Raw genomic sequence first — 22,361 nt, 5'->3', positions numbered from 1 at the left:
GAAATATTTTTGAATTATTATTATTATGTGAAAATCCCACTGGCTTGCATTCCCCTGCCAATTTAAGCTCTTTGAGATAGCGTTTCTTTTATTTCTTTCATTAAAGGCATTCTTATTCTGGCTCGTGGAACTGTGCAAGTAGGAATTGTAGCACCACTTGTTATTTCATTGCCCATCCCATCCGTTCTTCGTCCCCATGTCCTTTCGGCTTTCCCCAACTCTCCCTCCCTTCCCTCCTCAGCTTGTCTTGAAGGGCTGGGAAAGCCGGTGCTGCCGCATTATGTTCCCTGTCTGATTGTTGTGGGGTTGTGTTTGTGCGGGAGAAGGTCACGGAACAAAAGGACCACCAAGCAGGGGCGGGGGGGGGGGTTCAGTCCCTCTCCATTCAGTCCTTGTGGCAATGGGTGGGAAGAGTCTTATTTGTATGACAGGATTTCAGGGGGTGATGACTTTTTGTTTAGATTTCTTCCATGGCTGCTACACGGGCCCTGGAAGGCTACAACAAGAATAGAGCGCATATATGAGATTCATGGGGCTGAAGAGTGCTGAGATAACCCAGAGGCAGAGCAGTCATTGCAGGGCTGGGTGTGTGGATGCTCTGGGTGAGGTGTTTGTGCTATGTCCAGATCTGGCTCTGTGGAAGCTTTTCTGGGATGCCTGAATTCTGTGGACTGAGGTCCTTTGCTGGGTAAATGCTATGAAAATTTCTCTGCTTGTGGAACGAAGGTTGTAAGGTGGGGAGACAGCTCCATGGATCTGTTGTAGTGGCTACGCTTCCCTGAATATTTTTGAGACTTCCAGTCAATGATTTTATTTGCAGTATCTGCCTGCTTCCTTTCCCCGAGAGCATCACTGCTTTTAGACAGAACTTGCTTCCTTATCACCACTGTCCCTCTGCTCAGCCCTCTCTCGCCCCGCACTCTTAGAAAGCAGCTCAGTCTGTATTTGCTGTTGACTTATGCAAAGACCAACGTTGTCAGGGACTCATTTCAACAGTCCTAATTATCCTGAGTCCTTTTGCCTAAGAAGATTGACCAGCCTGTGGTAGTGGTTTTGCCTTGGCTGTCTGATAGGGGACGCTTAGATCTGGGGAGCAGGAATGAGCTAGAATTCTGTCTGGATGTGGGCTGGGAAGGGGGCAAGTTTGGTCCCTTCCTTCATGGATGCTGCAGCAGCCCTTTCTGGAAGGGGATGACTTGTCAGTCACCAGCTGCTGGCAGCACAAGTCTGATTCAGAGGTAACAGCTGCAGCTTCCCAGAGATGTGGATCCAAGCAACCTCAAGCATGCCTGAGGTGCTGGCTGTCCCATCTAAGAAATCCTTCTCCTTCATAGTATTTACGTACGTATGTATTTATTTTTAGTAGATGTTGACCCTGCTTGAATGCTTCTAGACTAAGTAGTGAACTGCCTTGTGTTGTCATTTCCCACAGCACGTGTAACCTCTCCTGCTTGTGTTTGGATTTCTTCCAGAGAGCTAGCCGTTCCTGCAGGCAGGCACTAAAGGGAGAGGAAGGCAGCTGGGATGGAGTACAAATCAGGAAGCAGGCTGAAATGGTATGATCTTTTGACCCAAAGCAATGGCTAGTGCTGTTAGAGCTTGCTTGAACCGCAGCAGCTGTGCAGCTCACATTCCTTTAATTGAATTGAGAATTATTCATATTTTCTCACCCTCCTGCCTAGTGCTATGTGTAATGTGATGTGCTAGTACCCAGGCTAGTGGATAGAAAACTAAGACACTCCTCTATTTGCAATTACGGTTCTTCGTGGGCTCAACTGTCCTGTGGAGTTGCAATGTTCAAGCTTGCCAGCTTGTCAGAGCAACCTCTCTGCACACCCTCGCTGTCCCTCTCACACTGCTCTGTGCTTGTGTGTTCATTCCTGTGCAAGCACAGGTCAGTCTCATGTCCCTGCTGTTTCCAACACTCACTTGGACATCTCATCTTGTCTGTGGATGTCATCAACCTTAGTGCAGTTCCTGGGCATGATTTTACTTTTTGTCTGCTTTAAACCCTACTTAAATATTCTCCCATGAGTATCTGGCAATTTTCAATTTTTACTAGTCTATTACTAGGTGACAGTAGGAATGCTTCATGGAGGTGGCTGGAGCACGGGCAATTCATCTCATCTGTATTAGTAGTTTAAGTCTCCCGCATCCTTGGGTGAATTAGGCCTCTGCCCTGAGTTCACATTACCTAAACACAAAAGGCAATTTTCGAATGAAAAATTTTGAAAATGTTATTGCCCAGTATCTTGGCCTTATAGAGTTTGAGGGAGTTTCCTCTAAATGATCAGTGTTGAAAGCTAAGGCAGATTCACAGGAAAGTCTTGGCATGACTGAAATCTCCAAGTTTTACTTGGAAAAGTTTTGTTTTGAAAAAATTGTCCTGGTGTTAGAAATTGGTGGGAAGTTCTGCGGACAACACAGATGATAAGCAGTGCTTCTATGTCACACATGCAAACTGTATGTAGTTGGATAGTGTTACACTTGCATCTGTTGTGTTGATCCTTGTAATTATCTTACTGCTTTATCCCACCAGCTATTTCCATGTCACTGGCTCAGTTTTGCTACAACTCCTTTTGACGGGGGCCGTCTGGCCTTTGGTGGCTGCTGTTTGAGTTGCACTGGGTTCATGAGAATCTGTTGACTGGGAGCAAGAAGGTGTCTGATGGTGGAGGGATTATGTAGGAGTAGACGGCGGTAATGCTGTCTGCTCCAGGCAGCTTTTCTGCTCCTGGATTAAAGTTCATGCTGTGTTACTTGTCTCCCTCTCTTTAAGGCCTTGTCAAGTCTGTGTGGGAAGCTATTCTATTTGCAGTGTTTCACTGTGTGTGTGCCACTCTGCTCTCTCTCTGCCTCATTTCTCCTCCCTCTTCCCCCTTCCATTCAAGCAGCATCTTTCACCCTTCCCCATTCAGGCCTGTCTTTGCTCTCTGCCCCGCGTAAAACTTCCATGCCTTCTTTACCATTCATCACCTTTTTGCTCATTCACATCCCTGCCTGCCTTTCTCCATTCATCTGGGCTTCCTCTCAGCCCTCCTGGGCTGCCCTCTCCTCCTGCCCCTTCCCCAGTCCTCCTTTTGTGTCTGTGCACTCCCTTTTCTGTGACCGTCCGACGTGCAGCAGTCTGCAGCATGCTCCGTGAGGATGCTCTGCTGGAAGTTGATCCCACTTGGTGGGCTAATTAATCCCCAGTGGGTCTGTGTGAGGAAGATTTCTCTCTAATTACACTTGCAGGTGAGAAGACTTTTTTTGCCGACTCTCTTCCCACTTCCCAGTGTTGCAAGAACGATGCATGAATAAGAGAACTATTGCCACATCCTAAACTTCATTTTCGGTCTGGTCTTCCTGCTTTGTTTTCTCCTTTGTTTTCAGTCGTTGCAGTTCTGGGACTGGGGGGGGGGAGTCACTTTAAATTTTCTATTGCTGAGGAACATGACTTCCGTTCTCTCAGTTATGCTAGCTCTCTAATTATGGTTGTTACCTGTATCTTCTCTGCTTCTTTCTTCTAAACATCTGTATTTGGGTTGTTTGTTGCTGTTGGAAATATTAGACCTAGACCAGCAAAGCATGCAAAGAGACAAAGCTATGTGGAGATCTGGCCTGTGGTTGTCCAGATAGTCAGCACCAGGGCTGGACTGGATGTAAGATTTATGACTTTCAAGACTGGGCTGTAAGCTGCCCTGCTTGCCTGGCCTGTTGCATCTATTGAGGATGTCTATTCAGCAAAATGTGCAATATGACCAGTCCTGGATCAGGATTAAAAATCATATTTCCACCTAAATAAATAAAATTGTTTTAGAGTGCCTCAGCTTCTTTCCATTAGTCTTAATGCACTTACATAAATAATAGAAGAGGAAGAAGCTGAACTGGAGAAGGCCCAGTCTATAAACACATCTTTCTGCATGAAGTCTTGTGGTAGAATGGAGGGCATCTCCTGCCATCCATGCCATCTCATTAATCATGTAATTATCTCCCTCACTTTCAGTGCTGCATCTTCTTCCTCGTCAGTGTTGCTGATAATGGAGCTTCTGTTTACCCTGGCTTCTTTCTAGGGTGTGGCTTTGGTTTCAAAGCCAGCGCAGTGGCATATTTTGAATAATTTAGTTCCGGGTGGCTTGAAGACTGTGTAATTTCCCAGCTGAGACTGGAGGCTGATTCCTGCGAGTGTTCTGCCAGGAGGCTGATCTGGAGCACGGCAGCGGGATTGCTCAGAGTGGTGGGTCATCGAGGCAGCAGGAGACTGGAAGCTGATTCAGCAGGACCTGTGAGTGCATTTGGCACTCTCCTCTCTGTGTCTCAGGAGGACTTGCAGCAAGAAACCCGCAGACGGAGGAAGGAGAAGGGAGAGAGCTGCATTTAAAAATGTTCTTGGTGGTAGAAACATGGATTTTGGGTACTTGGCTGAGCATGATAGGCTTTCCCAGCAGGGAAAGGATTTCCTGGTGTCTCTGAATGCAGGTTTTGCTTGGTCTGTTGTATAACTGTAGTTGCTTGGACCAGGATCTAAAATTCTACGGAGTCAAAGAGGTAAGGGCAGGAGCTCTTTGTGGTGTCTGGCTGATGGGCCCTTGTGCCTGTTGTCACTGGCTTTGATTTTGGAAATGCTGATTAGTTTCTCTATTTGAAACCTTGGCAGAAGGCCATCTACGTTCATGTTCTCCCTGTGCTGCTTGGCCTTGTAGCTTGCTAATTGTGCTTTGCTGTTGTAGTTATCATCCTGTCATGCTCTATAACTACTGCGCAGCACTCACTGTGCTGGGTCATGCAGGCACAGCTACATTATTTTTGCCTGCCAGATGGGGAAGTCAAGGCATTCTGAGAGACTTGTTGGCTCGCTCCAGAAGTCTGCAATACCAAGGATCAAACCTGGTCCCAAAACCTTTCCTGTTTGCTTGACAACTGAACATTGGTGCATTTCTGAATCTTCAAAGAAAAGGGAATCTTAGACCAGCTCCCTCCATATCCACTTTGCCATGTGCCGCACACAGAAACAGTTACACAAATTGAAGTGATGGGCTGTCTGCTCTGCAAAAACTGCAGATGCTGGAAAGTATTTTGCTCTGTTACAGCAGCTTTCCTATGGAGTGAGTGATGTCTAGGGACCCTGCCTGGTGAGTTAGTGAGGGTATTTCCTCTGTGCTTAAATATAATCTGGCTTTTGAGAGCTGGGTGATGTTTCCGGCCCTCAAGTTCACCTCAGGTCAAAGCAATCTAGCGTGTGTTGAAAGTACAGCTGGACAGCCCATAATCACTTCATGTTGACTGAGCAGTGGTGGTTGAATTCATTAACAAGGGAAGAGAGTGTACATCACTGAAGCCAGCACTCATGTTTTGCCACACGTGTTCATGAGACTCAGATTTGGTGACTCTCAATGGTGAAAAGCTCCCAGCATGACTCTAGAGACTGTGGAAAGATAGAGAATGGGCTCTGGTAATATATATAACTTATCTTGAGGAGATCTTCGATGCCAGTCCCAGATGTCTTTTCACAGCCTGGACTTGGAGTCTGTCACTTCTGTGTGTTGGCTTGGAGACTCTTGCTTTAACTACAGCACAGCCCTTGAGGCTGGAGATAGTCTGTGAGTTTCCAATGCATGTTAGCACCTCTAGATTGTGGAGACTGTGCTGCCTAATGGTCTTGAGTTCAAAGCCAAGAAAACTCAGAGTTGTTTCTGAACCCCTTGGAGATGAGAGATTTAACACACAGTTGGCTCCCCTTTCTAGTGCCAGTCATGGGAAGTGGCCTACATGTGAGCAAGAAGCAGGCCTTCTATTGGCAGCTCCTTTGTGGTGGAAGATAAAGCAGCAGTTACCATTTCTGTATCACAAGAGAAGCAGCTAATACTCAGGGCAGTTTATTTTCAGAACCTGCCTCCTAGTGCAGAGTAGAGCTGGGGTCAGTGCCAGGAGGCCTGACAGCCAGGCCAGTCTCTTCCACAAGGGAAGGCACTGCTGAGCCATGGAACAATTCAATTTTGAAGGGAGTGATTCAATCCCCAGCTAACATCTGAATTAGATAAATTTCTTGGAGCCTTGCCCATCGTGAAGAAAACTTATGATTGGAGTGATATATTCTCTCCATGCCAAGACAAAGCCCCTCAATGTGGGAAACCATGGTTGGTAGGAAATTCTCTGCTCCTGGGTCAGATCTGCAATTCCAAACCCAGCCAAGGACCCTCACATTGTGCCCGGTTCAGCTGTTGACTCTCCAGCTGCTCTGATGCCCCAGAGGGCTGTTTGCCACGGAGGAGAGAAGCAGCTGGCTGTGCTGTGTGAAGTGCCTGCCTTTTCCCAAGACACCCATTGTCTGTCTGCAGCATCAGCCTCCACCCTACTTGCTCACTCAGCCGTGGCTGATGTGTCTTTAATTAAAGAGGAGGAACAATGTGAGATTATTTTCTTTCCTAATCTGGTTTCCTATTTCTATCAGGCTTTGAGCCCCTTCCTCTTATTTTTGTCTGGCAGTGGTGTCCTTACTTTTATGGAGTATTTGCTTTAAAATAAGAAATAGGAAAACAAACAAACAAAAGACCCAGCTTGTTTTGGGCCAGGGAATTAAGATCTTGGGTCAGATGGCTGCTACAGTCATTAACTTATTTACATTTTTGCTTAAGAGCCTGGTTGAGGATCAAGGGAGTTAAGAATGATTGTCATTGAAATGTGGAGGAAACCTTGCATGAAATTGCCGTTAGTGTCCCATTGTTTAAGGGTGGAGGGGGGGGCAGTCGGCCTTCCTCAGTCCTGCAGTGGTTACGTTGCACTTGTCTGCCCAAGTACATGGGCAGAGGCAGAAAGAACCAAGCTTAAGGAAGCCCCTGGGCTGACTTGGTGCTGGGAGGTTCAGCCTTGTGGGGCCGGGGCTCAGGGCAGCCATGCTGGCTGCCAGTCATCATCCAGCCTCTCTGTGAGACAAAGGTACTCGACTGAGCTTGTGGGACAAGTGGATCATCATGGATAAGTACATGAAGCGCTTAGCGAAGGTCAGTTGCCTCATTTTTTAATTGATGGACCCAAGTGTTGCATGTACACTGTCACAGGTTGCTTTTGTTGCTCGTGTAGAGGCTTGTTCTGCAGGACTGGCTCAGCTCCTCAATTTCTGTGGCTAGCTGTGATATCAGAAACAGGGTTTGAGGTGGTTTGCAGTGTTGGGATGGGTTTTGAGTGCTGTGGTGACAGATGAGTTTAAAGTGCCTTTATTTTATTCGATAGAAAAAAAATACTTGAAAATAAGAGAATTCCCTTGCAGCTGGGGTTTGCAGCAAAACATTCTGTTCCAGGTTGCTGATGGGAGCTGTGTTCCAGTCCTGTTCTGAGGCAGACATTTTTAGTTCAGATGCCACTTATTTACTGTTCACCTATTGCTCTTCCATACTGCTCTGATCCACAGTTTTAATTCAAACTTATTTCTAATTGTTATCAATAACTTTAGCCAAAATGAAAATTATGCGTAGTAATGTGAAAGAGGGAAACATGCTGCCTAACATGGTGGCAGTACCTTCTGACACTGCTTCGGGGGAGAAGCAGCAGACCCCTGTGTCCTTGTGGGCTGGTTTCGAGCTCGGAAGTGCTTGTGTAATCTCTCTTCTTGGTTACAAAACGTTTCTTTTCAGCATGCTTTAAAGCAGAACAAAGTCTGGGAAAAGTGGTTTGTGATCTGAGTAGTTTTCTGTGCTTCCAGAGCCTGCATGCTTCAGCTCTTGTATCCCTTTTGACCTTTGAAGGAATATCAGTGTTTCCCACTGCTGCGGCCATTGGTCTTTCTACAAAGTCAAGCAGTGAGCACGCAGCACGGGGGAGATTCCCACTCTTTGGTCACTGACGCCGGCCCTCAAGCTGGGAGGTATTTAAGCCTTCAAAGAGCAAAAGGTTTTGTCCTAGACAAGATACATTCTGAATGTCCAGATATAGTTAAACTGTTATGGTTAAGTAAAGCTCTGGTTGGGCCAAATGTTTTCTGGAAACAAGGATGAAAACAGAACCATCCTTGGGATAGCAGGTGTTAGATCCATTCACTGAATGAGCCATCTCTGCTTCTGCAATTCCCCTTGAGAAAGGTCATCTCAGGTAGTATGCTAACAATACTTTATTTCCTTTATTTGCCTCTGGGATTAGGCACTGCAAAATTCATCTGTCTGGGACTTCCCAGCAAGAGCCAGAAAGTGTCAGAGCTGAGCCACGTAGAGAAGCCCTAATATTTGGGTTGGTTTTAAGATTCAGTTTAATTCAAAGCATTAAATTGGGGTGACTGGAGTAGGGGAGCCAAACTTGCCCAGGGATTAATATGAAGCCCTTGTTTAACAGTAAACAGCTGAAATCCACCTTTGGCTCTGGGTGCCAGCTGTCAGGAAGGCCACCTCACAAGGATGGAACAGCCCTTTGCAGATGGCGAGCACCCAGCTCTGACTGCCCGCTGGTCGCTTCGTTCGTCTTGTTTTGTGTAATCCACTTCCCCCAGCAGCTTCTGCTGCACTGACAGAATAGCTTGTTCCAGCAAACGCCTGTGATCTCCCTTGCTCCGTTTAGGCAGCTCCTTCTCCACAAAGCAGCCAGTGGTGGCAGTCACCAGGAGCAGTGGGAGGAAAGTACTTGGCTTAGGCCAGGAGCAGGAGCCAGGTCCTCCAGGTCCTCACATGTGGTGCTGCAGCTTCTAAACAAGCTGCCTGTACTCGAGGACACTGTGCTGTAGCTGTTCTGCTGATGGCAGAGCGGTGCCAGCCCTGCTGCTGGCAGCCTGCATCCTCTGCCACATCCCTCTGCTCACTGCTCCCTTGCCAAGGCAGCCTCTACTCTGCTGCGTCTGACTGAAGGCCTGGCGCCTGCTCAGCTTTTGTTCTGTTAGGAAAGAGTGAGGATTGTCAGGAACTTTTGGGCTCTGCCAAGGCCCTTTATGTCCCAAATGTTTCCATGAAAAGACTCCCTCCTGACCACCCTGCCCCTGACAGCCATTCAGTCCAGCCAACAAGCTCGATATCATTATCTACAAAAGGAGGCCAGCGAGCACCAGGCTGCTCAGAGCCAAGTTTGGGAAATCAAAGGCAAATCTCCCAGCAACAGAGAGCTGGCAGAGGTCAGACTGCACCGCAGCCAGTGCAGGATCGTCTGGCTGCTTGCATGCGCTCAGTTTCAGAGCACAAAAGAAACAAACATGCTCAGCGTGGTGCCAGCGCGGGCTTTGCTGGGGCAGTGTGCCCGCCTGAGCGCTGGCAGCCCCTGGCTGTGTGCCCTGGGCAGCTCTGGGCCAGTTAGGGGCTGGAAGCGGTTCTGAGTTTGAACAACTTTGCGAAGCTGTCTCCTTTTGTTCAATGACGCTTTTAGGAGATGAGCCATTTAGTCTTTTGAAAACAGTGACTTTTTTTTGGTCAGAGTGGGATTCCCTCCAAATCTCACCTGGGACTTTCCTTCTAATGAGTCTCATTTACATTCTGAAATAGGCATGTGGCTGCCTTGCTATTTTTAGTTTGACTTAATGCTCATCTCCTTTGCTTTCTATCCAAAGATTCTTTCCAGTCCATCTCTAAAGAGCTCTTCAGCAGTGAAAGCATTTAAACTTCGAAGTTAGAGATGATCTGGAAAGTTATCATGAAGACTGAACAGAGAACGTGAGGAGGGACGATGTTCCTGTGTTGAAATTGTGTTAGGAAATAGAGGTGTAAAACTTGTTCCAGTGTACTTTGTCTCGCAGACTGCATCTCCCATCGGTTTGATGGTCCAGATAGAGTAGGGTATAAAAAATAGCTAAGAGAAATGATACAAAGGGAGGGAGGGTGAGGAGAGATGACTTTGCTGAAGCTTGTGTGGAAGTGGGATGATGACACTGGATTTGCTCATCTCTGCAGCAGGGTGCTCTGTAGTTTCCTGGGCAGTGAAAAGAAGCTGTAGGTCACTAAATTGTACAGCAACTCCCAGGATCCCTGTAGGTTTGCAGCACGTAATGAATACATAGGAGGTCAGAGTTCTATGTAACATGGAATGGCTAATTCTGGCACTTTCCCCTCCTGTTCCAGTTTGATCCTGACAACACCGGCTACATCAGCACAGAGAAGTTTCGTTCCCTTCTCCAGAGACACGGCTCAGAGCTGGACCCCCACAAGCTGGAGGTCCTCTTGGCCCTGGCAGACAGCAACTCAGAGGGGAGGATCTGCTACCAGGACTTCGTCAACCTGGTGAGTGCTCTGGCTGGCAGGGCACGGCTGTCACGGATCCACGTTACAGGCTCAGTCAAGCTGTGGTCAGTATAAAGATGAAGTTATGGTGATATAGTGACATAAAATAGATCTACTGCATCTAATTAAGGTGTCTTGTTAGCCCCCTGCATGTGTTTATGTGTACAGTAAAGTAAATGAAGAAATTATCAAATAGATCACAGTGAGTTTGAGGTTTCCCTCAGCTCCAGCTTAATAAAGTGTGGTCAATTGTTCTCCATGATCAGCAGTGTATTTGTAGGAACAGCTGCTTGTTGTACAGTTTGGTATGTTCAAGGTACCACGTAAGCATCAGCAGCACAACACTTAGGAAATGGGAAGAGGTATCTTCTGAGTTATTTTACAGAAATTGTGGCCCAAGGCCAACCAGCATGTTGGCAGAAGGCTCATGAGTAGAACTGGGCTGTTTGCTCTCCTTGCTCCACTGAGCATGGAGCTGTGCAAGCTAATGAGAGGTAGGTGGGAGGTGAAAGACATGGGCAGCATTCTCCTTCTTTGGGAAGTGGGAGATAGTACCAGTCTGCATCCACCTGAAGTGATTCTGCAGAATGGCAAATTTCCTTCACTCTATTGAATGACTCCTGTAAAGAAGCCATTGATTTTCTATCATCATCTCCTCTATCCTCCTCATCTGCATTTTTTGCCCTTGCTAATCAATAGGTAATGCAAATGCCAGAACATTACTTACAAGTGGCATCTCTTTTCTCTCTCTTCCTCCAGTTGCTATTGATTTCCAACATCTAAAACTTTTAGGCCTTCTTCTTTCCCTAGTTTCCTGCTCCAAAACCCTCCTTGTGAACTTCCTGATGGAAAGCAAGACCGCAGTTGAAGCAGAAATGGTACTGTGAAATTGGTGGAACAGTCCTGATTCACTTTACAGCTGTCACTCTTGGAACAGGCAATTATGTGTAGTGATATTAAGTACATGCTTTGTTCTTGATGATGATCAGCCACCTTTGCTTCTTGCTAAGGATCAAGTCTCTAAAATGTCATTGATGATATCATTAAACAGGGTTCATTTGAAGCTGTTTCAACCTATTAACTGTATTAGGAAGTAGAGGTTGAGTTTTCCTTTTTCTTTGAAGAACCAATGAAGTTTACTGAGATTTTAAACTGACCTGGGAAACTCAGAACTAGCAGCTGTGCTCCAGAATAGGAGGGCATTTTTCTCTTAGGACTCCGCAGTGCTTTTCCCTTTGGTTTGTGAAGGACATAGCATGTAGCCTGGTCACCATTAAAATATATGTTGTCTTAGAGCTTTGCAGCTACATCTGTCTGGGAATATGATGTTTTGTTGTTGTTTTTGTGTGTGTGTTTTTGGCCATTGTTCTGTAGACCTTCTGCTGGCCAAGTGTGCTGCTAAAAAAGGATTTAAAGGCAGCTTCTCTGACCTAGGAGTTTTCCTTTTGCAGAGAACTTGGAGCACACCCTTGCTGTCAGCAGTTGCCAAATGAAAAGTTCACATAATTTGTGTCTGTGAAAGAACTTTTCTTCAAACTCTCAACACGCTGTTTTATCTTAACAGAGCAAAGGTGGGGCAATATCCCCAGCTGGACACAGGATTTAATAGGCAATAGCCAGTCATGTCAGAAGGACCAGTTCTGCAAGATGCTGAACTCCTCCTGCTGTTCCTTCAGCTCTCTTTATCCTCTTGCTCTAGCTGCTGCCTACTTTTCCATTGCTTTTGAAATCTTCAAATGTAGCTGCTTGTATCTTAAGACATTTGTCAGTATTGTATGGTTGGAAGCCATTTGCTCTTTTCAGCCACTTTAGTGATAAAAGCAGAGCTTGGTCTGCCCCTTGTGAGGACTCTGTGTCTGCCTTTAGATTTTTGTGGCTATCCTTTCTGCTTTGAAAGGAATGTAACTCTAGCTCCTCGCCGTTTCAGTGCTTGCAATGGTAGCAGTTTTACTTGGGGGTACTTCTTCCAACTTGGCTTGAGCTGAAATGAGAGGAAAGAGGGAAAAAAGAATTGTTGCTGGGAAAAGAGAAAACTTTTTTAACATTGAATTTTATCTTCTGGCTTTGTAAGTGTGTATGTGGCAGCATCAGGGGGCTTTCTTATCTTTGTGGAGGTGAGCTTTTAAGAAGTTATATATTGTATTCTTTCCCTCGGATAACAGGGAGGTGAGAGAGGTCCTTTTAAAACTTTTTTTTCTAATGGTGCTTAGAATTACTTCATAGTGCAGTCATAAAATAGCTATAAATTCCACTTGCAGTGTCTTTCCTTGTCCTTTACTGAACCAGCTGACAACTTGCATAGAAGGCTTAGCTGAACAATGCTATGCAGAAACTGCATATAATTATTACCTGAGTCACTGGGAAATTGAGCAATAAACCCTAAATCTCTGATTCTCGGGGGAATCTTCAATCAAGACAAAAGTCTGCCTAAATGAATATCTCCTATTCCTGCTAGGTTCTTGTTCACTTTCTAGTGAGTTTTTAAGCTTAAAAGTCTATTGCCAAATAGCCCTGGACTTCGGTTCTAGTGGCTTTGTCTGACGAGAACAAAACTACCAACACTGTTGCTAACCTGGAATGGCTTGTTGCAGGAAAAGCTGTAGGTTTTGCATCTCCTTCTCAACTTCGTGCTTCCCATTAGCTGCACAATTGAATCAAGGCAGATACTGTCACAAACATCAAGATGACTCCCATCACTGACTGCAGGTTTTCCTTCAGTGTCCAGTGGGACACCCATTTAAGTGCTTTCTCTGTCCTTGATTCACAGTGACTTGACTGAAACTATAGGATTCCTGAGTTCTTATCCTGGCCTTAGTTCAGAGATATAATAAATATTTAATTTTAAAAAGGTTTGAAAATCTCTTCTCTATTTGATCTAATATTATGCTACGCTGAGTAAGAAGGATGTTTTCTTAATAGACAGATGGTTCTGCAAATTAATGGTCATCTGATTGTGTCCCTGTCCATCTCTTACCTCTCAGTGTGTCAAAGCCCTTACTGAGGTGCAAAGCTCTTACTCCAGGAGTACATCCAGGAGCCAGATACCCTCCTTACAAATGTTCCTCATACTGCCTTTGTGTTGTTTTCCTTCCCATTTTGAAGAAAATGGGTGTTGTATCACTTTCAATGCTCCAAGAGCCACATGCATCTCTTGAGGGAGGAAAAAAGGTATCAGATGGTCAGGTGAGTATCTTGAAACTGAATAACTGGCATGGAAGAGCTGCTTTTGGAGTCTGTTCTGCTTATACATTGATCTGAGTCCATTAGGTACCGGCTGCATGTAGCAGCAGAAGAGAGCCCTTTCTTCCAAGCGAACTAGCCTGGCAAATAATCACTATGCCAATTGAAGAGAAACTTAGTACAGACGTTTCCATCCTTAACCATGATTCCTCAGCTGTTTCCAATCACATACATTTGAAACTTGAGAAACATGATGTCAACTTAAATAGTCACTTTAATTGTGTATATATCTAAAATACATAAATGAATGGGAAAATATTATAAAGGCATTTTAAAATAAAGACGCTTTGGAAAATAAAATCTGGATTCACTTCAGATACAAAATCCTTTCCAGTACCAATGAAAAATGGAACATGTGTCAGGGTTTTGAGGTTTCAAAGTTTGCTGCACTTTGACAGAACAGTATTTGAAACAGTAAGTTAGACTTCTGCAAGTGCTCCTGTGCTTAACCTGGAAATGCAAACATGGTTTATCTTTTCTAATGGAAGTGCTGGAAGCCTGGGATAGGCAAAATGTTGAGCAGGGAATACTCCTGCAGTAAGAACAATGATTTATTTGGCTTCCCCTGCCTCTGACTTTCCATGAACCCTCCATGGAAACCGCTGCTTGGTCAGAGAAAATCAGGATGTTATTTTCTTTAGTTTCCATTTGATACTTTTTGGAAAAGGAGAGTGCTACCAGGTTGGTGCAGAGGAAGGATATGAACATCTGTGACAGATGAACTTAACGCTGAGCTATGTGTTTTGGGCAAAGCAGTCTTTACCCACATTAGCATTTTATAGAAGTGAGTAGTGAGGGAAGGAAATAAATGTGAATCTTGAAAGCAGAATTGATTGGAAAAGCTGCATTTGTAAGTAAAGTGGGTTATAAAACTAGAGCTGACAGAGGCTTTTAAAACACATGTGCTCACTCTGATTTTAGTTTTTTGTCTCTTGGAGGATCAGAGCTGGAGTGCTCAATGCGTTGCCTGTCATGGTCTGTATGTGTTTAAAAATAGCTGTAGACCAACCTCAAAGATGCCAATACCTAGTGGGCAGTCCATGGTTTTCTAAACCTCCTGAATAGGGCTGAATAAAAACCATAAAGAGGATATGATGCCCCACACAAACCATGTAGCTGGAGGTGGGGAAACACTGTATGACTTGGCTATTAATTATCGTACTCATGCTGGAGCAGCAACAGTAGTACAGATAGCCAAGAAACCCAGAGAAATTGGTCTGCTAGAGGGAATAACCAGATTCTATTGCAAGTTGTAGATTATCTGCAATTAATTCTAGATTGATATGCCCTGAACAGAAGCAGGACTTTGTTCTCCTATGAAGTTTCCACTGTCCCAGACCAGACTCCAGGGATTCATCCTAAATTTTGACGGTTTAGACATGGAAAACAGATTTGTGTCTAAGTGGGCAAAAATTATCCTTCCTATCAGCTGCATCGAAAACGCCCTTTGAGCAGAGCTAAGCCTTCTTTTGTTTTGGTATGCTAATACCAAGGGCAGAGATGGCAGTGCATGGTTACAGGTCACGTCAACCTGGCTGTTTTGCAAGAGAAATTTCTCTTTGCATAATAACTATTTGCAGGCATAAAAGACAAAGGGAATGTGCTGTTTCCTTTCCCCTAATTCCCAATATACTATTTTATCTACCCATCTGCCTGCAACTTTAATATCATGCTCATTAAAGAAGTCCCACATCAGTTGTATGAAGAGAAGTGGGGTGGGCTACCCTGAGCTTCTGGGCTTGTAATAACATGCAGACCATCAACGGGCTAGTGTTCTTTCAGCTGGTGATTAAATACTTGGCTCATAAATACCAATATTATGTAATTCCAAAATTAAACCAGCAAATTGTGACCATATGGGAGACTTTCTCTTTGGGAAGATTTGGGTATTTTAAAGTCAGTCTGTGGAACAAAATAGGGCTCTTATCAAGAGTTGGTGAGAGAAGCAGTAGTGACTTAATCCTCGTGCCTCGTCTTTCCTCGTGCCTTGGTTTCTCATCACATAGCTTGAGATTTAGAGCCTGATCCTAAGGCCTGTGGAGTAACATGAGTAGCTCCAAGACTGTTGCATTTGCTTGAGTCCCAGCAGTCAGCTGTGCTGCCTCTTGGCAGCTCCTTTCCCTGTTGACATGATGGTCAATGAGTGCAGGTGGAGGCCTGCAGGATGTCCTCTTACTGAGAGGCCTAGTTTTAACAAGTGCTGAGTACATCTAGTCATTCGTATCTTAAGGGTTGTGGGGTGGTTTTGAGCAGGTGTGGTATGTTTCCGATACTCTGTGTCCCTGCCTAATTTGGGTGTAAAACCATGCCAAGGCTACATAGCGTTATAGGGAACCTGGCCTTCTTCCCATAGCCTCTGCACAGAAGGAGATCTGACAATTTTTTTGTATGTGTTTCTGCCTGAGGTGGCAGGAGGTTTAGCTAGTGATCTTAAAGGCTCTGAAGAGTTAGTTGTAATTACCAAAGGCTTTTAATTTTCTAGGTAAATTGAAACCTGGCTCCTACTGACACAGCACCTGCTGCTGTTGGTAGATACAGGGAATCTCTTTCTTACTCATTGCCTGTCGTGTTCCCTCTGAAGAGCATGGTGTGAGTTGTAATCTGGGAAGAATACACTTGGTGCTGGATTTTTTCATATGCTTTGCAGGACTGCAACAATTCAAGACTTGCTCCATTTCATTTGCAGGTAGTTTTGTCATTGCCTCTTTAAGAGCTGGTGAATTTGAATACCCAGCACACCCTCTGTCCAGCCACCTAAGAAGTTGGTTTCAAATTTCTTTTCCACCTCTAAACACTCTGATCCTATGGCCTCATATCTAAATCAGCCATATGTGTAGTTGATGTGATGTATCCATGCCTGTTGTTTGGACAGGCTACCAATTGACAGTGCCTTATGGTGCATAGAAGTAACCTTGTTGTTTGTGTTTGAGGCATGCAAGGTCTTTCTCCAGCAGTCACATTTGCTCCCCACAAAGCTGCCAGGAGGTTGCCCAAGGATTTCCCTTCCTCTTGTAATATCAACATTTACTGCTTTCCCATCATTACCAGTTAAAATAACTTAGTGTTTTATCATCCAGATGTTACCAGAGACAACCAATATGGAACACCTTGTAAAAATAATTGAGTGTGAGAGCAGGTAGTTGAGAGAACAAAGCTACAACTGTCTTTAATCATTCCATGGAGGAAATCATTGTCATAAGCTTCCATTTTATCACGTAGGCAGTCCTGTGTTTTATTTTCCTGTCTCGGAGGAGAAAGGCAGAACTCTGTTGAACAGAAGGGCTTGAAGTCAGTGCAGCCTAATCATCAGAGAAGTCTTGCGACCTGCATTCTTCCACCAGCTTGAGTGTATGGCCTTGGACAGGTCACTTAGTGCTGTGAGGTCCAGCTGCTCACCTCCTCAGAAGAGCCAGAGACTTCGTTTGTCTGAGATGTGACTTCCACAGTGATCCTGCAATATCTTTCCCTCATCAAAAGCAAGAGGGCCTTTCCCTTCTGCGTGGCTATTATGTTAAAGAAGGCCTTCAGGAACATCACCCTGCTGAATTCACACTGCTCTGACTAGTGTTTGAGTTCTTTGGGCAACATTAGCAGTAATACAGAACAGGAAGCATGGTTAGAGGTTTTATCTTGTTAAGCCTTCTCTGCCAAATGTTCAGCCAGTCCAGACAGTGACTATGGTGCAGCAGGTTTGTTTGACATCAGGGCTAATTAGCAATTACGTGAATTTTGGAGCAAGCACTTTCAGACCAGATTTTTTTTTTCCTCCCAAGCAGGCTAGCATAAAATTCCATCTGCCTAATTTGCAAATTCAATTGCTTTAATTATGCATCCAAACTGGGAAAGTGTATACTCAAAAGATAGTTAATTCTGTGCACATCTCGTGATAATGCAATACAAATCAGCCATATCCTCCAAAGTCTGCACCTTCTCAAAATCTGCCTGCTCTGAGTATAACATTTTAGAAAATGGATCCTTGCTGCTTCCAAGTTTACGAGCAGCTAAGACAGCCTGCTCACCACTTCAGTGTGTGTTCTCTTGGTACCACTCATTGTAGTTGTTTTGGTTTTACACAAGGGGATAATTTTCCTTGACCAGAGCTAAACCTTGCCAACAAGGATCAGGGTTAGATGCTGTGAATGTATCTACTGCTACATTCAAGAGATTTCCTGCCCCTGTTGATGGCAGATACTGGGAAGTTCAATACATCAGGGGAAGCCAAGGGAAGGAGATGGGTGAATGGGCCGGGGAGGTCAGCTGGGTACATCAGCAGCCTCTGCTCTGCTCTGCTTCACCAGTGTTCTACCCTGACCTCATTTATTGGCACCAAAATAGTAAGTCCTGGAACTGCTTTTTCTTGCACCCTGTGTAGGTCACCTCGTGATCAGACTGAGACTTGGTTCCTACAGCTCAAGCCTGATGGTGGTTCTCCTGACTGCATGATGCTGCCAAATTGGTACTAATCTCCCCGAAGGTTGAGGTGGGCCTTCCTTTATCCTCATGGTCCCCTGTTTTTCTTTTTACACAGATGAGCAACAAAAGGTCAAATAGTTTCCGCCAAGCCATCCTTCAGGGCAACAGGAGGCTGTGCAGCAAGGCGCTGCTGGAGGAAACAGGGCTGAGCCTGTCACAGAGGCTGATCCGACACGTTGCATATGAGACCCTGCCACGAGAGATAGACCGCAAGTGGTACTATGACAGCTATACCTGCTGCCCTCCACCCTGGTTCATGATTACCATCACCATCGTAGAGGCAAGTACCTTACTTAATGCCCTGATCTGAGGAACTCACCCCACACTGCTGAGGTTTTGCTGTGGACTGAACAAAGGATATCATGGGACTAGCCTGGATCCAGACAAGGACAAGCGTGAGGCTGAAATGGCTCTTTTGGCTTACCTATGTGTGTATGTAAACGGAGGCTGTGTTCCTATCTGTCTCCATGTATGGTTATTTGTTATTGAAGCAACTTGTATATGATACTACAGAATTAGGGAAACTAAAACTAAATTTTTTGAAGAGAGAAAATCTGGACAGTTTTAGGGGTAGTTAAAAAAAAATAGAATTAGAAATAAACTCCTGTATGGCTACCCCTGCTCTTTGAATGGAGAGAGAATGGAGGATGAGCTGGAATAAGCATATAGAAGGATATCCTATGGCACTCTTAGGGTGCTGAGCTCCTCTAAGCTGGTGACTGACCTGTTATGGAAAGTCACATACAGAGTTAGGCTGATGAGTTGCATGTTCCTCAGAACAGGGAACTTTCATGCTGTATGGCTGTCAGGTGGTAGAAAAATTTGTTTTTCATTTGACTTCCCTTCATGATTTTGAGTTGCAAAGTGATTTTCAGTGAGAGAAGGCATTTGCTAACCAAGGAATCTTCCTGCTCTTCTAGGTTGCCTTTTTTCTTTACAATGGAGTGGTGCTAGACAGATTTGTGCTGCAAGTCACCCATCCCTTATACCTGAAAAATGCATTACTTTACCATCCTCAACTCCGTGCTCAGGCTTGGAGGTACCTAACCTACATATTCATGCATGCAGGGTGAGTACTTACAAACTGCAGAGATTTCTCAGTCAGTTCAGGTTCCTCAAAGAGTGGGAGGAGAAAATTGACTGAATCAACTCAGAAATCAATCATGGAAAAGAAGAGAAAACACACAAACAAAACCAACTCTAAATTATGTATTAAAATCTGAAGGTGTTGTGGAGTGTTGGGCAATGAGAGGCAAACCTTCACAGCTGTCTAAAGGGAGGAAGCAACATAAGGAACTTAATAGATGCTACTCCTCTCCCTGCAGTTTTGGGATCACACCAACCTCTTAGCATGCACTTTTCTGGGTGTACTTCCTAAAACTGACCAGGTTGAAGCCCAGTGTCCATCTAGAGGAGCTGTGCAAGTGATGTAAGGAGTCTGAAAAGATGCTACACTGGTATTTAAGAACTATGTATTGTATTTTCACTAGACTTTCTAGGTAGGGTTAGAAAAGTCAATTAAATTTCCCATGCCTATTGAATGTCATCACTTAGTAATGCTGTCTCTTCTGTAGGGACTAGGATAATGACTAGAAATCTGAGACAAGACTGTACTCCCATTCTGTACAAACTGTACTAACAGCAGTGCTCCTTAAGAGCTGACAGTCTCATCTGACCAGATGGACAGAGAATAGTCCATCTAAAGCAAAATAAAGGTGCACAGTAAAATATATTGTCCTTCATCCCATGGGAGGTATGTAGCAGAATGAAGAGAATGCAAGGCATGAGGGTTCCAATTCTGTGCTTATGGGCTGTGCTGGTCCTCCCAGGATTCAAAGAGACTTTATTATGTGATGTTTGTGATGCCATGGTGATGAGTGAGTGTCACAGAAAAGTTCACCTCTGTACAAAACACTCTACCCCCTCAATGTGCTTTCTCAGATCATTATCCTTACGCATTCCTGGCAGATAATTGCAATTTTTTTTAATTCTGTCATTGAAGAATCAGAGTAACAAGCTTTTTGGCAGTGGTTTATAATTTGAAACTGAATAAAGACCTTTTGTTCTAAAATAGAAAGCTTATATTCCCATCAATCAGTGCTCTCCTTTAAAAGGCCAAAAAGATCAAGCAGATCTTTTCCTTTTTCCACCAGGAAGCTGATGTCCCTTCTCTGCCATGGAATACCAACTCGTGTGTAACTGCCCTTGAGCACAAGATGTGCCCCAGATATCTGGATAAAAATCATAGTTGGAACAGAACAGGCTCGACCCAAGGAGAGCATAGAAAAAAAAATTATAGAGGAAACTTCTAAACGTGGTGACATCTGTACTTTGCATTCTAAATTCCTCCAGTAAATCTCGTGTATGGAGGCATCAGTCTACAAGTGCAGACTTTTGGGCTTAAATGTGAGGCTGGTTATGTGAAATAAGAATTAGAAAGGTGAGGAAAACTGGGTTTGTAGAAAGGAAGGAACACAATTTTAACTCATGCAAACTAATTTGTATCTGACTTTCATTATGTTTCTGTTGCTGTTGTTCTACTGTTTCACTTTTATAACCACAGATTGCTCTGCAATTCATTTAAGAGAAGCACCTGCACAATTATAATTTTGCAGCACTTAAATATCTTCCTGCGTCCCCCGTGGCATTCTTTCCTATCTGTGCAAAGTCGCCCTTACCTTTAGCAGGCAGTGCTCTGGCATTCTCCACACTTACAGTCTGAAAAATACACCAGGTTTACTTCACACCTGTGGCTGGCTTTGCCATGAGCAGTGGTGAAGCTGTTGTGCAAAAGTCTCATTGTTTTTGTGATGGATTCCAAATTCTTTAGCTATTACAGCCTTCCAAACAATGACGAGTCCTGCTGGAATAATAAACCCCATGACTTATTTGCTAACACTTAGATGTAAATCCCCTTTCATATCAAGAGGGTGGATAAATCTTAGAAAGGTAATAATGTTTGTAATGGAAGTCCATCATTCTCTTGTTTTTCAAAGGAGAGGTTAACACAGTGTCGTGGGGTTTCTTGTTGTCCTGTTTCCAGCTGAGACTTTAAGATGGTAATAGGGACTGTTGCTTAATTTAGTGCTCTTGGTCTGTCCTTTTTTTTTTTTTTCAGGCAAGTGGCAGTCAGAAGGTGTCCAAAAAGGCAGCAGTTGCTAAGGCTTGGCTGGCTGTTTCTCTAGAAAGATTCCAAAAATGCATGGACTTTGTGATGGTCCTGATGCAGGGAGCTTTGTCAAGGGCTGAAAAGCCAGGCAGAGCTGTAAATTCTGCCCTTCTGCTTTCATGGAAAGCTGACGTTGATTATCTGAGGCCCACACATTTGTAACACTGCCATAACTAATGACTTGCATTGATTCTCAGTCCCGTTTCTTTGGTCCCAGGGAAGGAGAAAGTCTTCAATAAATCAGTGAAATTGTCATTTCAAGAATGACGCATTCAGCACCAGCAAAGGCTAATTATATTTTATGGGTGCTTATTGACTATGGAGCCTTCAATGCTATTAGCGTGATGGGGAGGAGGAGTGAATGGGATCACTCCTGGAAAGTCTTTTAAGAACAGCTGTGAATCGGGGCAGTCACTTTAGAGTTGAGGGTAAACTTTGCTGAGCCCATACAAAAGCTGCCTTTGAAAAATAAGACGCAGTGCTTTGTGTGAAAATGTCAGGCGCCGCCTCGTGACGCGAACTGCCAGCTGAAGCTCCTTTCCTCCCCGTGCTAAAGGGCATTTGGGTGCTTTGACTCTTTTCTGTGATCTCTGTTTGACCTTTGCTCATTGTTCCCAAGTTAATTCCCAAGTTCTGTGAACATCCAGGATCGGAATGAGTGCCAGAATACACCCATGCCCAGGGGCTTCAAAACCAGTGAGCAGGATGATGAACGTACTTGGTTACATTCTGTAATTCCTGACGATGGTGAATGATGGTGCTGAGTGTCCTGCGCAGGGAGAAAAAATTACTCTTAAAGAAAAATTAAGTGATTACAAACCCATTAAGATATCTGGAAAGGTCAGTTGTCTGCAGTGTCTTTTCTAGTAGTTTCTTCTGGTCCAACTTCAAATTCTCCTCCATGAGATGGTTCTATCATTAGTGCATCTTGCCATCAGCACTTTTTTCTGATGTATATGGGAAATTGCTATGGTAACATGAAGAAAGACCAAAATAGTGAAAATTCATAGGAATTAAACCAAGTATTGCTGGGTCTGTCTGCGAGCAGTCCATTTCTTATATATAATATGACATAAATGTACAGTGCATTAGCTACTGTGTACTTTCTCCCACAAAAGATGCTAGTATTGTGTGTTAAGAGTGTGCCGTTGTGTCATTTAAATCTACCTGCTTTGTAAGCCGTCAGTCCTGGTGTTACAATCTACTTTCAGGAAACAGATGCTGTCTGATCTCCATTTGAGATATCTCTGTCACAGGGTAGAGAAGGGACACACAGTTAGAAAAGAGTACAACTGTTGTTTTTCCTCACTGCA

General features: G+C 44.4%; 1 protein-coding gene across 10 annotated transcripts in view; it reads left to right on the top strand.

The window, feature by feature from the left end:
* Positions 1 to 22,361, top strand: part of RHBDL3 (rhomboid like 3) — a 48,736-nt gene that overhangs the window by 19,207 nt on the left and 7,168 nt on the right. For 4 of the 10 annotated variants that reach the window (XR_002443838.1, XM_021414787.1, XM_021414784.1 and 1 more), the window contains exons 2-4: positions 10,008 to 10,166; positions 17,935 to 18,159; positions 18,800 to 18,948. Coding sequence is in view for 9 of the 10 variants with exons in the window: in XM_021414787.1 (XP_021270462.1) it covers positions 10,008 to 10,166; positions 17,935 to 18,159; positions 18,800 to 18,948 (533 nt within the window). In the remaining variant the exon portion in view is untranslated. Of the gene's footprint in view, positions 1 to 1,472; positions 1,557 to 4,320; positions 4,531 to 6,497; positions 6,984 to 10,007; positions 10,167 to 17,934; positions 18,160 to 18,799; positions 18,949 to 20,032; positions 22,357 to 22,361 lie in introns of those variants that run through there. The other 6 variants (XM_021414786.1, XM_021414788.1, XM_021414789.1 and 3 more) reach the window with 4 other exon arrangements.

This window comes from Numida meleagris, chromosome 17 (genome assembly GCF_002078875.1).
Source record: "Numida meleagris isolate 19003 breed g44 Domestic line chromosome 17, NumMel1.0, whole genome shotgun sequence".
Taxonomy (NCBI): domain Eukaryota; kingdom Metazoa; phylum Chordata; class Aves; order Galliformes; family Numididae; genus Numida; species Numida meleagris.
The sequence above is the reverse complement of the archived record's forward strand: the minus strand, read 5'-3'. Positions and strand labels throughout refer to the sequence as shown.